The sequence below is a fragment of the Poecilia formosa genome, unplaced genomic scaffold (genome assembly GCF_000485575.1).
Source record: "Poecilia formosa unplaced genomic scaffold, Poecilia_formosa-5.1.2 Scaffold4, whole genome shotgun sequence".
In the NCBI taxonomy this organism is placed as follows: domain Eukaryota; kingdom Metazoa; phylum Chordata; class Actinopteri; order Cyprinodontiformes; family Poeciliidae; genus Poecilia; species Poecilia formosa.
Window position 1 is genome coordinate 2080771 of NW_006799943.1, and position 15018 is coordinate 2095788.

At 38.2% G+C, this 15018-nt stretch overlaps 2 protein-coding genes across 2 annotated transcripts in view; both read right to left on the minus strand.

The window, feature by feature from the left end:
* The window catches only part of mpp2b (MAGUK p55 scaffold protein 2b), a 52920-nt gene extending 40953 nt beyond the window's left edge, over positions 1-11967 (minus strand). Inside the window, exon 1 of the mRNA XM_007559588.2 lies at positions 11568-11967. The gene's annotated coding sequence lies outside the window, so the exon portion shown is untranslated. The remainder of the gene's footprint in view (positions 1-11567) is intronic.
* Positions 11968-12068: 101 nt separating this feature from the next.
* On the minus strand, positions 12069-14678 carry LOC103143173 (peptide Y-like). Its single transcript, XM_007559608.2, has 4 exons — positions 14568-14678; positions 14167-14354; positions 12599-12679; positions 12069-12355 (listed from the first exon to the last, which is right to left on the minus strand). The coding sequence occupies exons 2-4, from the start codon at positions 14352-14354 to the stop codon at positions 12331-12333; spliced, it is 294 nt and encodes a 97-aa protein (XP_007559670.1). The 5' UTR covers positions 14568-14678; the 3' UTR covers positions 12069-12330.
* Between the last annotated feature and the right edge of the window lie 340 nt (positions 14679-15018).

Here is a 15018-nt window from a genome sequence, read left to right on the forward strand (position 1 = left end):
TGATGGTTGAATAACCTAAATAACAGATTAAGAACAAATATCTTTGTTGATGAGCTCGTGTCTGTTTATACTAGAATTTAGCAGCAAAAATGTTTTTGAGTTGAAGTTGCTTTTTTGTCACTTGATTGCATTAAATTAATTACTATGCCTGCATTTAGCTAAAAAAAAAAAAGAAAGAAAAAAATCTAATCGAGTCCCACCACTAATAATTATTCATTGTTACAGCACATATTACAGCCTGATGAAAACATGATCACAAGAAGAAATTCAAAATCACAGAATCCTGCTGCCTCAACATATTTACTCAAATGAAAGTAGATGAGAAAGCAGCTTCACAACATGCCTTCAACTCCAGAATCTAAAACCTGGAAGTATTCCCATATCTAACAGCAGACGATTTGTTCGCTTGTTCAAAACAACTTCAGTGAATATCAGACTGGCTGTATGAAAGAAGGCACTGGTTGTTTAAGAAAATATGAAGAGGAGAGAACAATATGGAGGAAGAAAAGAGTGCGGCTGATGGGGAAGATACCACTGTATCCAAGGATACTGGATCCCAGTTGCCATAGCCATAGTTACCCTGTAAAACCAACAATAATGCGGCCAAAACAGAGCAGTCACCACAGGGTCACTGTCTATATTCATAGACACAAGCAAATCATCATCTTCAGAGGTTGAGACGTCACAGAGAAGAAAAACAACAGATATGGTGAACTTGGACAACTGTTCGTTTAAGATATGGATAGCTAAAAATGTAACACTGCAGATAAAACCACGTTTACATTCATCATTTAAAAAAGGCCAATGGTTTTCTTTTTATTGTCTGACATTAAATAAGAATAAACATTTCATGTTTTAGATCAGAAAGAATTACCACAATCATTACTATTTCCCAAAGGCCAAAATATTACAATTATTTTTTATGTATGTAACAATCTTGGAATTGCTGTGTTTTCATTTCCTACATTCTTGAAATGTAATTAAAAATCGCACGTGAATGCATTTGTTCACATGATAATTTTTTTTTAAAACGCGCTGCACCATGATGCTCTAGCTGCTTTCAGCCATTTTCTTCTTCATGGTTTTCAGTGCTAACACTGGTTGTTCATCATATGACTCGTGATGCAGTAAAGGTGTTTCCTTTGCAGTTTTGCAAAACAAACCAATTTGATACGGCCTAGCGCCAAAACGTTTTATCAAAAAAAAGTTTTTTCAAACTTGGTGTGTTCCTATTAAGCAAATTTATTTACGATATGTCAAATTGTACAATTTTATGGTCAATGGAAACACAACTAGTGACAAAAACCACTGACTGTGGCCCCAATAACTACATATGAACAAAAAGATTAAACAATTGCACTTAAGTTATAAATGGTTCACCTGCTTGTGCGTAACCAAATGTCTCAAGGTTGATGTTGATCTGAAAAATGAATCTGTGCTCGGCAGCAGAAGCACCTCTTCAGCCAAAGTTTTGAAATCAAGGAACATTTCTCCAAGTGAAGTGATCAGATGTCAACAAAGACTCTCTGAAGCGTTTCCTGATCCCACAAAGCCCTCACTTCAGCAGAGGAAAACCCACAGCAAGGGTTCCACTCCACCAGATGCGCTCCAAAGCTTCCTGTCCAGAACTCTTCAACACGCTGTCGGCTCCCGGGTAGCAAGAAGGTGGAAATCTTTTATTTTTTTTTAAATTGACTGATTGATTTTGTTGTGCTCTGTGGATAAAGTTGAAAATGTCTGCATCCAAGTGCTCAAGACTATGAACTGCAATCTTTTAAAATGACGGATGGCCTTAAGATTTTTCCGTCACCATTTAAAAAAATGGTCAAAGACAGAAAATATTTGGTTAACATGAAATCTTCTCTGCACATAAAAAAATATACTAATTTTCTGGCAACAGGAACAATTATGTAGATTAAAGCGTCCTGTTCTGTGCTCCAGTTTGATTTAATTTGTTATAAATCTACAGTTGATAGTTTCAAGATCTGCTGTTCATTGCACAACACGTCCTTGACTGCAACTAAAATACACAAAACAAAGCATAAGGTCACTGGGATCCTGTTATTTGCCTCTAAGATGTTTGGATACGTGTTTGCAGAAATCAGTGAGAGAATAAAACAGCAACTCTACCAAATATTTCTAATATCACCTTTTTCTAATATCATTGTCACTTTTATTTTGCTTGCTAAAATAACCATTTACAATGTCTATAAAATTATCATCCAAGCAGTGATATGCGCCTGATTCCGGCATTGCATGGCTGGACTTTTAACCAAGCCGTCCTTCACAGCACACAGCGGTCCTCCGGGGCTGATCCAGGCCATCCTGTGTTTGCAATGCGAAACGACAGAGCTCATTAAAAATAATCAGAGCTACTGCAGCAGCGCTCGGCCATCCTTTGGGGCTGCTCTGACACACCAGGGGGTTGGGAGAAGGTCATGTGGGTCAGGATCTCCATCAGCTTCGCTCCTCTTTCATGTCAGTCTGGGAAGAATTGGACACAAGTCAAAGATGGTGGAATTATCTTAGCAATTTGCACTTTCTTAAAGAAAATGCTGTTTGTGTTCCTAAAACACAGTATAATCCATTGTATTGTGCTCAGATTTGGTATTGAGCGATATATATCCTGGGAATCCAAACCGTCTTTGCTCTTGCATTGGATTTCCTTCACACACACACACACACACACGCTTTCACATATGGCAGAGAAGAGATCGGCTCAGTAGCACAGCAGCCGTGACATCACAGTCACAGACCTGCTATCATCTCCACACGGACTGTCAAAACAAAAGGCCGGCTTTGTGTGCCGGCTTTCTGTCATGTGGACGCTCACAGATCTAAAATTATATCTGCGGCCATTTTTAGGACACCTGGTATCATCCAAATATTACATAACCAATAACCAGTCTCAACGGAACGTTTGATACTGTCAGTATTAAGTCTGCTGAATTGCTGAATTGCTTCATTGTGCTTGTTGTTATTCAGCAAGGCCCCTGAAGGTAGAGAAGGCAGACATGTGAGACAAACAAAGTCCAAATAAAGCCTTCTTCCTCATCTTTGTCCCGGGGCCACGACACACAAGCCGTGGCTCAGGTGTTTATATGCCAGGCGTCCAAAAAAAAAGAAAAAAAAAGAAGAAAACAAAACGCCTTCAGCCATCCTCACTCTGCGGCCACATTACACGCAGGAGCGCACGTGCACCAGCAACCAAACGAGCCCTAATCCACACATGCATGCTGGCGTCAAGCCTAAAAATAGCGCCGCGCTCCCACAGGTTCATCTCGTCTCATTTCTTTACATGGAAAAACCACCGTATCCAAGACAACCACGGAGGAGCTCGCTGTCTCCTCCCCACCCTCCCCTTCCCCGGCGCTTTGCCATGGCAACAAGGGAAAATGCGTAAAATAATAATAAGTTGTGAGCTGGTCCTAATAATATGATGCTCCTTTCAATCTGAATATTTGTGAGATAGCTTGTAGGTACAGGTCAGAGGCCAATATTTCAGTCCAATTATTTGTTCATGTTGCTCAATAAGAACATTTTAAAATTATTAAATATTTAACATGCAAATCCAAAAGCAATTTGAATTTTAAAAAAACACAAAATAATACTTTTCACTGAACTCCATTGTACTGCAAAAATATTCACAACCCTCCAATTGTCCAATTAGTCACAATTAAATCAATGTTTTTTAGCTTTACATTATATTATAATGATACTCCTTTAGAAATATACCTGGAGTGTTGCTTTGATTATTTCTCTTGTCTGCATCCCTTCCCTTTTACTCCTCCACTCACTCCTGCAGACTAGCCACAAGTAATTAGCAAACACCTGGTAGAACTGCTCATCTGCTGAGCTCACTAAAGGAGCTACTTCTCAGTGAAACGCTGGTAAAAACATTGTTTAAGGGTTAATAGAGGAGCCATGTTGTGATGACTTTCTGGAGGCAGAGCTCCAAATAGAGCAGGAGTTTCTTAAAGAGACAGATGCTCAACTTCAAATTACAAATTAAAATTTCTTTTAAGTCATGTTTGATATACATAGCATGTTAATAACAACTGACATTAACATAGTTACTTGATTGTGGGATGACATGACACAATGTGCCTGGAAAACAAATAATACTAGCCCCTTAATGGATTTTCTATGGATCTTCTGTGATAGACCAACACAATGTGGTTCATAATTGTGAAGTGGGAAGAATTTGTTTTTTTGTTTTTTTTGGGGGGGCGGGGGGGGGGGGTTACAAACGAAAATCGTATGATTTATTAAAATGAACTCAATTTCCAATCTGATGATGAGTATTTTTTGTTTACAGTCATCATAATCCATTTTATTTATGGTTTCAGATATGGTGTGTTTTTTTATTTGCAAATATTATACATATATGTGTGTTGGGAAACTTTATATTTTCTCCTGGTACAGTTAACAATAAACGGACATAGAAAATAAAGGTTTCTTTCTTTGCATCTTATTTTTCTCCTTTGTCTGCGTTCTGACCCTGTGATGGCCAGACAGTCGTTCCTGAATGCAACCTTTCTCTCTCCGAAGACGTCTGCGACAGCCTCCGACCGACCGCCCGACCCTACGACCCCGAACGGGACGCAGCACACGGAGAGAATAAATAATTGAAAGGATGATTGCTCCACGGTTCAGTGATTTCAAAATAAAAGGTGCTTTACGCATGCAAATGAATGCACACAGTGAGCTGCTGCTCGGTGGCAGCCATCAACAGAATGGAAAGTGAGTAGCTGGTGAATTTTAACTAAGCTAACCTTACTGTGGCTTGAAAATATAACTGTAAATGATGAACTACTGGCTAAGCTTTCGGATACACGAGGAACAAACTAAAAATGTTTATTAACTTAAAAACTGCCTAACAATATTCATTATTTACACCATCATTAAATACATGTTACATAAAATTTAGTCCTTACTCTGTAGTATGTTATTCTTAACTTCAATTTTATTCTGCACAATAAACAGAAATGGAGTAGCATCATATTTTATTGGTTGAAGGACTTCTCCGTTGCCTTTGGCAAATATTTCCTGTTAGCGCTGGACACGAGCGTTTGTTTAGGTTGTATTTACTCAGAATGCCCTGTGCTGTAGTCCTCCTCCTGTTTTTTTTTTAAAGTGGTGTCCGGTAAAAGTGCAGAAAAAAAATGCTTCTATAGAGAATTGCAATTCCTATTTTTAGGAATTTTGAAAAAAAAATAAAATCAAAAAACTCAAAAATCTGCTTAATTTTTTGTAAAATTCTATTTTGAAAAATAGCCAGACTGCTAAGCTAACCTGACACTGGTAAATTATGCACAAACCTATTTATATTTAAATATAAACTGTTTGATACAGTATGCAACCTTATAGAATAGTTTTAAATAAATGTACTATTTGTTTACACTGACTTCTCCTCATCAGTCACATAATTTAAACAGAATTTCTTGACTGCTTGAATAGAAAAATTGGTTTCTGAATCCAAAATCATTTCTGAATTAAAAGTTGTTTCTGAATCAAGTCAAGTCATTAAACACTGAAATGTTTGCATCTCTAAATCTAACACCGTCCATCAGCCATGGTAGAACATGGGAACATCACAACAGGAATGTTTATGTGAAGTTGATGGAAGCAAAATACAGATAGACGCTAAAAAATGACATAAAACTGGACCAGTTTCAGCTTTAAGCTGGGAAACCAACAAAAGCAGTCAGACAGACAGTCAGAGCTACAATAGAAGAAAGCATGCCTTTATATTAGAATGGACACAGTCAACATCCAGCATCCATTTAAGAATCTGTGGCGAGACTTGAAACCTGCTGTTCACAGATGCTCTTCCTGTAATCTGGCTGAACTTGAGCTGTTTTGCTAAGAACCAGTAAAAGGATCTGAAAAGCTCGGAGAAGAAAACCTCAACATAACTGTGGCTTTAAAGGGAAACAAGCATCAACAAAGCATGGCCATCACTGGGTCTGTTTTAGGTGGACATCAGTCTCTTGAAAGGTTTCCTAATACAGGCAGCAGCATGACGACGAATGAAAATAATAAAACAACTGATCATGTTACTGATTGACTGAACTTCTGCTTCTGTTCCATTTGGACTGAGTTCAACAACAGTACAAATGTGGTATGTCTAAAAAAAGGTGGCTGATGTAAATGGAGACCTTTTTATTCTTTTTAATCAAGGTAGAATTATTACAACATAAATTTATTGCACTGGAAAATGTAACGCACAACACAAAGTATTCATCTTGTTATAACTCAGCTTTTATAATGAGTGGAAACACGTCTACCAGAAATTCTGACTGAAAATCTGATTTTGCTGCCCCCAAATCAGCTTTTATTTAATTTATTAAACTTGGTTAAATACAGCAAGCATTTGGAAAAAAATCAGCCAAATCATGACCTTACACTGAGAATAAATTTGTTCAATCAAGCCCTAAACAAACTGAAAACTGACTTTCATATAATGCAGCAAAGGTGCAAAATTATTTATAAGTTTTGGATCTACAATAACTAACATCTGATGTTTACTCCTTTGAAAAGCATATGTGTTTACATTCAACAATGGGATTAAGTTTGTTAATTTTTTTAACAAGTCACTCTTCAGCGCTACCAGGCAGCAGCTTGGGGAGGAGATAAGCTGCCGTACTCCAAGGATCGAGCCAGTCAATTTTAGGATGCTTACTGGTCCCCCAAAAAAATGATAAAACCCCGGATATTATCATCAATTAATAAAATCCTCCCAGACCGAACTTGAATTGGACGTTATGCTGCTACCACTCAGCAACAACTCATAGGCAGAAGTAACAGCGCTGCGCAACGCAAATAATGACCTGACCAGAACACGGTGCGCTAAATAATAAAACATAATTTAACAAAGCTTTGGGGCAGATCAATTTTCCTGGAGGAATTTTAATAATTGAGGTCCTCGAATCATTCAAGGAATCGTTACAGCCCCAATATAGTTTTGCTTTATTTAAAGCTTTTTCAGGTAGACTCAACATATATGAAAAGTTTTTCGAAAATAAACAAGCAGGTGGGTGTGTAGTTGTATGGGGGCCCTAAGCTTTATAGCCCCTGTCCCCATCTTGGCTTCAGCCCTTGCTGCTACTAACATTTCTCATGAAAAGGAACATGATCTGAACCTTGAACTAAAACGCTACTCTAAGAAACACACAGCAGATCAGAAACTCTCCTTGATGCTGTAATGACTCACTCATTGAAACTAAGTGCTGACATGGTGAGGCACCTGCAGCACTTCAATAAAACTACCAGATATTTGCCAACAAATAACTGCTTGTGTTAAATAAAAATCTACTAATTTGCTGCATATGGTCTGCTCTTTCAATCTTTCTGAATGTGTGACTTTGTCACTCTGCCATTTTCATATGAAATTATTAAATGTAATGCTCTGGTGGGAAGAAAAGGTGTGAAATAAATCTTTTTTTTTTTCTTTTTTTTTTGACTGAAGGATATATTTTCAAAGACTAGAGGAAGCAGAGCTCTTAAATTTTTAAGGAACTGCCGGGACCTGAAATGTTTCTGTCCAGGTACATCCAGGCGTGATGATCTTAACTCCAACCCCCAGAGCTGTCAAAGGCTCCAAAATATACTGCAAATCCCTGGATTACTAAAGGGAACAAGCTGATAGGGTGAAGAGGTTTCTTTCATCTCAGTGAACAGCTCTGAAACGAGGCCTCTGTGACTAAGATTCAACATTAAAAAAAAAATTAAAACAATCAAATGAAGGGGTTTTTATTTGATTTTACATCCTGTAGAGATTTTTTTAGAGCTATAATTTTGCAGAACTCATTCAATATCATAATATTCTTTAATAATACCATGTGTCTGTGTTACACATCTAGAATCACACACTTCACAGAAACCAGGTCTAGATTAAAATATTGTGTGCATATGTTTCTAATAAAAATATCTTGGAAAGTAGGTTTCATATAGCAGGGCCATATAATGCTCTAACTGTTTTTTCGAATCTAACTTGGGAGTGAAAAAAGCTAACTACATCTGCTATTCAATAATAAACACAGTTACAAATTAGAGGCATTGTTAATTTGTTCTAAGGTGGGATGAAATGAGTGGAGTTAAATCCTGAGATTTGTAATTAACTGACTGATTGTAATCTGTGTGCTGAATGGGTGAGTAACAGCAGGGGGCCAACAACTTATTTCTCTCAGGAAATGTAAATCAAACTTTTATGTGATTTTTTTTTCTGAACTCTACTAGATATTCTGTCTCTAGAATAAATGAAACAAACACACAAAAAGAAGAGGCTGCTCATGTCAGGGTCTTTTTTGTGGCCATTGTGACGCCGCGTTGAACAAAGTCGGTGGAATTCTGAATCAACTTTACCTCAGATAACATCCAGCCTGTTAAAGCTCAGATGGATTTGTGTTCTAAAAGGACAATTATCCCAAACACACATCAAAAGTTATTTTGTGATGGAGGAAGCAGGGTGATATTAGAAGTAGAAAGGAACTGAAAATGTGTGCATTATGCTTCAAAGGAAAACAATTTAAGGTCTGATTTGTCAGATCCATCATCATAACCTGCAAAAGTGTGCGGTATCTTAGCAACTTGTTAAGGGACAATTTATGCAGTGATGGGTAGAGTATCTATAAAATTACATTCACGCAAGAGTAGCACTTATATTATATTTCATAAAGTAAAAGTGAAAGTATCTGTCCAAGAAATTACTCAAGTAAGTGTAAAAGAAAATTTATGTGGTAAAAAGTTTACTTACATACTGAATAACTGGAATATTTTTAGGAAAAAAATAAAAATAACTATAGATAATAACAATAATATTATATTAAAACAATGTAATCAGACAAAATCTGTCTGATGACATTATGTGTGAGTTCTGATATTTTAGGAACTAAACTGAAAAAATAAATAAATAAATAAAATTGTGAAATAAAATTAGACAGAATTTTTTGTTTCCAAATCTTTTTTGTTTTCAACATAAAACTTATGAAACCAATGCTTACACTAGGTAATGTATACAGCTGCAGAACTAAATAACAGACCACTGCACTGAACCACTTTATTATTCTACCAAATATTAATTTCTGAACTCTTCCTGAGTTTAAATATTATTATTGTTGTTTCTAAATGAATATGAACTTGTTTTCTCTGCATTATTTGAGGTCTGAAAGCACTGCATCTTTTTCGTTATTTTGATCAATTCTCAGTTTCTGCAAATAAATACAAAATTTTTTGCTTGGAATTTCAGAGACATAATGTCAGTAGTTTATAGAATAAAAGAACAATGTTCATTTTACTCAAACATATACCTACAAAGAGCAAAATCAAAGAAACTTGTAACATAATCACAATATTTGACTAAATAAATTAAAAGTAAGCATACTGTTTCTTTAGAGCAGTTTCAACTGATTGTTGAATTATCCTAAGTTTCCACTGTTTAAAACTGATTTTTGGGCAGCATCAAGCTGGCTTTAGACGTGGTTGTGATAACCAGATAAAAAGGTGTGTGTGTGTTTGTGTGTATGTGTGTGTGTGTGTGTGTGTGTGTGTGTGTGTGTGTGTGTGTTTGTGTGTGTGTGTGTGTGTGTGTGTGTGTGTGTGTGTGTGTGTGTGTGTTTGTGTGTATGCGTGTGTGTGTGTGTGTGTGTGTGTGTGTGTGTGTGTGTGTGTGCTGCACAGATATGACACTGTCATATCTGTGCAGCAGGAGATATGCCTTTATGAATGTTTGAAACAAATAAAAAAAATGAAAGAAAAGACATAAACGCCAGTCAGAGTTCGCCCCAGCGCCACAGATCGTGCGTTTGGAAGCTGGATCGGAATCTTGCACCCAGGAAACGCCACTCAGTGCGAGAGGACGCCACTGAGGGGAAAGAAAGATACTCCCGATGAGATCTGGAATTTATTTTCCTTTTTGCAGATTTTTGGTGGTACCACTATTTTTTCTCATCTTTTTGGGGGGGTTTTTTTTTTTTTTTTTCATTTTGGATTGGGACTTTGGATTGAAATGGGGGGATATTTTCAGGACTTTGTTTATTTGAGGTTACGGACCCTATTGTGTCTACATTAGTTTGATTAAAGCAAACTGACATTTTTGGACATTTATTTATATACTGTACTGACATAAACTGAGTGATTTAAATCTAACCTTTTTGAGGGATTTTTGGTTACAGAACTGCCATTTATCAGAATAACTATTATTGTTTCTTAGTGTTATGGTTTTTTAATAAATCATTGTTGCTAAAAATCAACAAATTGTTAGCAAAACAAAAATTTGGTTGAATATTTATTTTCTTATTAAACTAATAGATGTAACATATTTTACCTGACTCCTGAGACAGAACCTTCTTGATGAAATTGTGAGTTCTGCTTTAAATCAATAATTTTAAGTGGTCCTTATGGCTTTCCAGAGCTGTATGTATTAGAACAGGGTAAAATACTTACAGTGGTGATATGTATTCTTGTAAATTGACTTGATATTTAAATGGCACAACAGAAGTCTCATCTATACTGTAGTTGTTTGTATCAGGTGCATTTTTGGTTTAAACAGGTTTGTTCATTCAGTGAAGAATCTCACAGTGGGAAAAAGAGCCAGAAATGTTACCCAAGTAAGAGTAGCGATAATTCATAATATTTCAGAATCAGAAATATAGGAAATGCATAATCCAAATATTACTGGTGATGTATCTATATATTTGAGCCGGAATGTATATTTTTGATAGAGAATAATAAACACAGTTTATTATATCCCCAATAAATTAAAATTTGTCCACTTGATTTTATTTTTTAAACCCTTCATTTTGATAAGGCTTTAAAACGCCTAAAGTATCATGATATTAATGCACATCCACGACTGTGATGACTTCTCAGTCTATCTTTTAAACATATAAAATTCTGGTTTGTTTTGTTTTGTTAGATTGACTACATATTAATTTGTATATGCTCATATCCATGTTTAACTCATGTCATTACAATAGAAATAAACCTGCATATTTTCACGTATAGCTTTTCTACATATATCATACTACATTCTCATCACAGCAGCACGTGCCCTTCTGTTGCTCCGCGCGCTCGGACACCTCAGCAACCTTCTCAGAATGTGTGGGCATGCGCAATGGCTTCGAACAGGTGCATGACGTCCATCCGTTCTTTGTCAATATGGAAATGAAACACAGTCTGCATTCATTTCGCCGACTGTTGCGCAGGTGCAAACACACAGGGAGGCCAACTCGGTTAGCATTATATCAGAAGTAGTGTCTACCGACTGGGAGAAAATAAGGCGCACGAGTCTGTCGCGTGCGGAACGTTCTTAACCTCGACATGCAGTCCTGAGATTGGACAGTAAATGATTCTGATGGGTGGTAATGGGATTTCTCTACGCGGACCCTCAAAGAGCCAACAAATGACGTCAATAGTTGAATTAGCAAACAACAAAGTGTATGTACCACATGCTGAGCAACAAAGAGGAAAGCCTTAGCTTGTGAACCCGTATGAGGGCTACCCACTGATATAAACTATGCACGACGTTCAGCCATGGCAGAAGAGCGACGTGCTGATGCGCTCACCTGCCTGCCCCCCGGGCACCTGTATCCGGACTTTTCCCGCCTTTGAGATGCAGCAGGACGGTCAGAGCGTTCACCGATGGTCGTCTGTCAGTTGCTGAGGCGCAGCGGAGCTTGTGTGCCGTCACTTCAGCAGCAGCCCCCCTCACAACACACGCACACACACATACACAGCTATCTTTACCTTGCCTACAACGGCGCGCGTGCCCTTACTAACGGCTCCATTGACCAAAGGGGCCGCCTCTACGCACCGGTACGGTTTCCAAAGGGAAGCCCGAGAAGCCTCGGTGATGTCAAAACGCGTGTTTAGCCAGGTAGACCTGAGCGAAGTTAAAGGTCCGTCGGCTGGCGTCGACGAGAACCCATACAGGAGCCGCAAACCGAAGAGACGGACTTGCAAATGCTTTGCAAATGTGCGCGGCAAATGATTATAGTGACATCTAGTGGTAGAAAATGTAACTACACTTACAAATCCACCTCTGAAAAAAAAAGAGCATATCAAACTTTTTTTAAATTCCACTTAGATCTTTATTGTGAAGAGACTTTTATAGATACAAATTATTTACAATTTTAGAGAATCGACAGATACATATAGTTACTGTCCGAAAACAAACAAACAGAAAAAGAGAGACGTTGATTTGCATGCACATTAGACAATTAAATATTGAGACTGTCTCCAGTGGCCAGTGCAGGTGCTCTCTTGAGAAATGTTTTGATTGGTGGGTTGGGGGAACTGGGTAGCTGGTTAGATTCAGTCTGGGCTTATTCACCATGTGCCAGCATAGTCGGAGCTGCAAGACAAAAAAATAGGGCAAACCCTGTAAAAATACCTAGTATATATAAAATCACACCCTTCCCTTTATATTGTGTTTTACTGATTGATTTTAATAATTGATGATTCAATATATACAAGACTGTCCTTGTATATATTGCATTTCTACCTTGACAGATTAAACTGACTTTAGGCATGAAAATGGTCATTATTTCTAAACATCAGTGTCTGCTCTTTGGGTGAATTCCCCATGTTTTCTCACCGTGGCTCGCCGTCTTGGTCAGAATTTGCGCCCAGCAGCAGCCAGGCTACTGCCTCCTCAGGGGAAGATCTCTTTCCATACCTGGAGAGAAAGAAAAGAAAAATCAAACACTTGCTTGTAATGACCACAATCAAACATCAGTGGGAAAGTCTCCAATGTCCTCCTTCTCTTTGCTTTACAAAGCCTGGAGGCATGACCCCATCAACACTTTTATAAATTTCAACCTTGGGGAATACGTTTTTTTTTCCCCTTCCCCCCAACTTTGCTCACTAAGCTGTGAACAAAGATGGGTAAACTGCACACACTCCCATGACGCCTTTGTGCATGCCCTGGCAATCTCGTGCAGTCCAATCACAAATGAGATGTGCAATTATCTGAGAAGAAAATAAGGGTTTTCAAGTTCACCGGCTGGCAGGTGGACTGGTCTTCTCTGACTGTGTGCTGAAGAGCAAACCGTGCGTCTGCCTGGGGCGTGAGGCGGCTGCACTGGCAGATCCAGGCAGTTTAATTACAGAGAAAAAGAGGCTAATGCTAAGACTATACACAGCTTCCATCACAGGACAATTACACAACCAGGAAGCTAAATAAACGCTCTGGTTTTATTCAGTCTTTTCACCCAGCATGAACCAGTGATGAGGCATTGAAGGCGTCCAGCTTGGCCAACATCAGTATTTCACGCCTCGCAATTTAGATGCATGGCATGACTTTATAAATACTAACCCAGCAGTTAGTTTCAGTTGTTTCTGAAACTAAGCCCAACTCTTAGTGGAGGTTTTTAAACAAGATGAGGCGAAGCAATCGTAGGACATGACGTCATTTATTCCCCAAGAGGAAGTTGAGATTGTGTTATGGGTGATATGACTCTTTGTCCAGAGAAGCATAGCCTGGGGCCAACATGAGGCAATAAGATAGTTATTTTCCAGTTCCTAAACATGTTTTCTATTGCTTATCTGGACATACGGTCAAAGCAAGTAAAGTTGATTATTTGGATATGATTTTAGTTATGGCTAAGGCCGGGCCAGGGAGTCTCGGCCACTTTGGTCATGAACTTACGCATTTAAACTGGTCAGACATTTGATGGATCATTCTGTTGTTTAAAACACAACCTCTGAATTATCAAAACTGCATTCTGTTTGTCAAAAACATTTTATTTTTGCATTAAGCTGACATTAAAACAGATATGCTGACTGATCAGACAGGTTTATCTCAGAATAAGGCAGCCTGAAAATATATATGGCTCATTGAAAAAAAGGTTATTTTTCTTATCAACCAGTTGTTTACTCATCTAAATCAATTAGAAGCATTTTCCAGTAAAAACAATTTCTATAAGATAATAAAGGTTGCTATAAATAATTTGTTTGTTTGTTTCAGAAGAGGCTCTGTAGTGTTGGAGGTGGTGATGTTGGGTGGGTTTTATAGGGACTGAAGAAGGTTTTCAATGTAAAATAAAATGTATCTGTACTTTTTGAAAGAATCTAACTGGTGTTAAAATAATTTTTTGCTTTTCTTCATTTTCATGAAATAAAAACATTAAAAAAAATAATGACACCCTGATCTTCTGGACTGACCTTTGTCTAGTGATGAGGTTGATGTAATGCCTGACAGCTGTGTGGTACTTGGCCCACTCCTCCGGAGAGGCGTTGCTCTCGGGTCTCTCCGGTTTGGGAGGGTAGGCGTCCGCGAAGCCGCTCCAACACACCAGCAGGCAGACGACCAGAGCCGCGAACATCACCCACGATCTCAGCAATTTGGCCATCTGAGAAGTGAGGCTTGGGTTAGGCTTCCAGGGTCAACTTTTTTTTTTTTTTTACATCATCAACCAAAAAACTAAATAAATGAAAAGTCGAAATACGAGTTTGCTTTCAAATTGAATCTAGCATGTAGTTAATCTGACAGTAAATTGAGCACACAACACGCAAAAAGAACACTTTCCGCAAATAAATCATCAGTGAACAGAGTGAAAACTTACAGTTGAACTTGTCCTGTGGTTCGGTCACCTCGTTGCTCCTGTCCTGTCCTGCTCTCCTCTCCGGTCCGTGGCGTTATATAGCGTGGGGACCGGTACCTGATGCGCAGTGGGAACTTAACCACACCCCTCCGCTGGAAGAGCGGCGCGTAAAACGCCTCGTTTATCTGCACAAAACTTATCAGCTCACGCTCAAACTCGAACGTCAGCGAATGCATCACTTAATTTATCATTAAAACGCAATACCGAGAAAGCCACGGTTTTAATTGAAGGCTTAATTTGTGTGTGTGTGTGTGTGTGTGCGTGTGTGTTTGTGTGTGTGTGTGTGTGTGTGTGTGTGTGTAATGAATATTGAATTGAAATGTGGCGAAGTGTGAGGCTGTTAAAAAGACATGACAAATTAATTTTTCTCCTGTATTTTCATATTTTTTACTCAATTGTGGAGGAAAGAAGT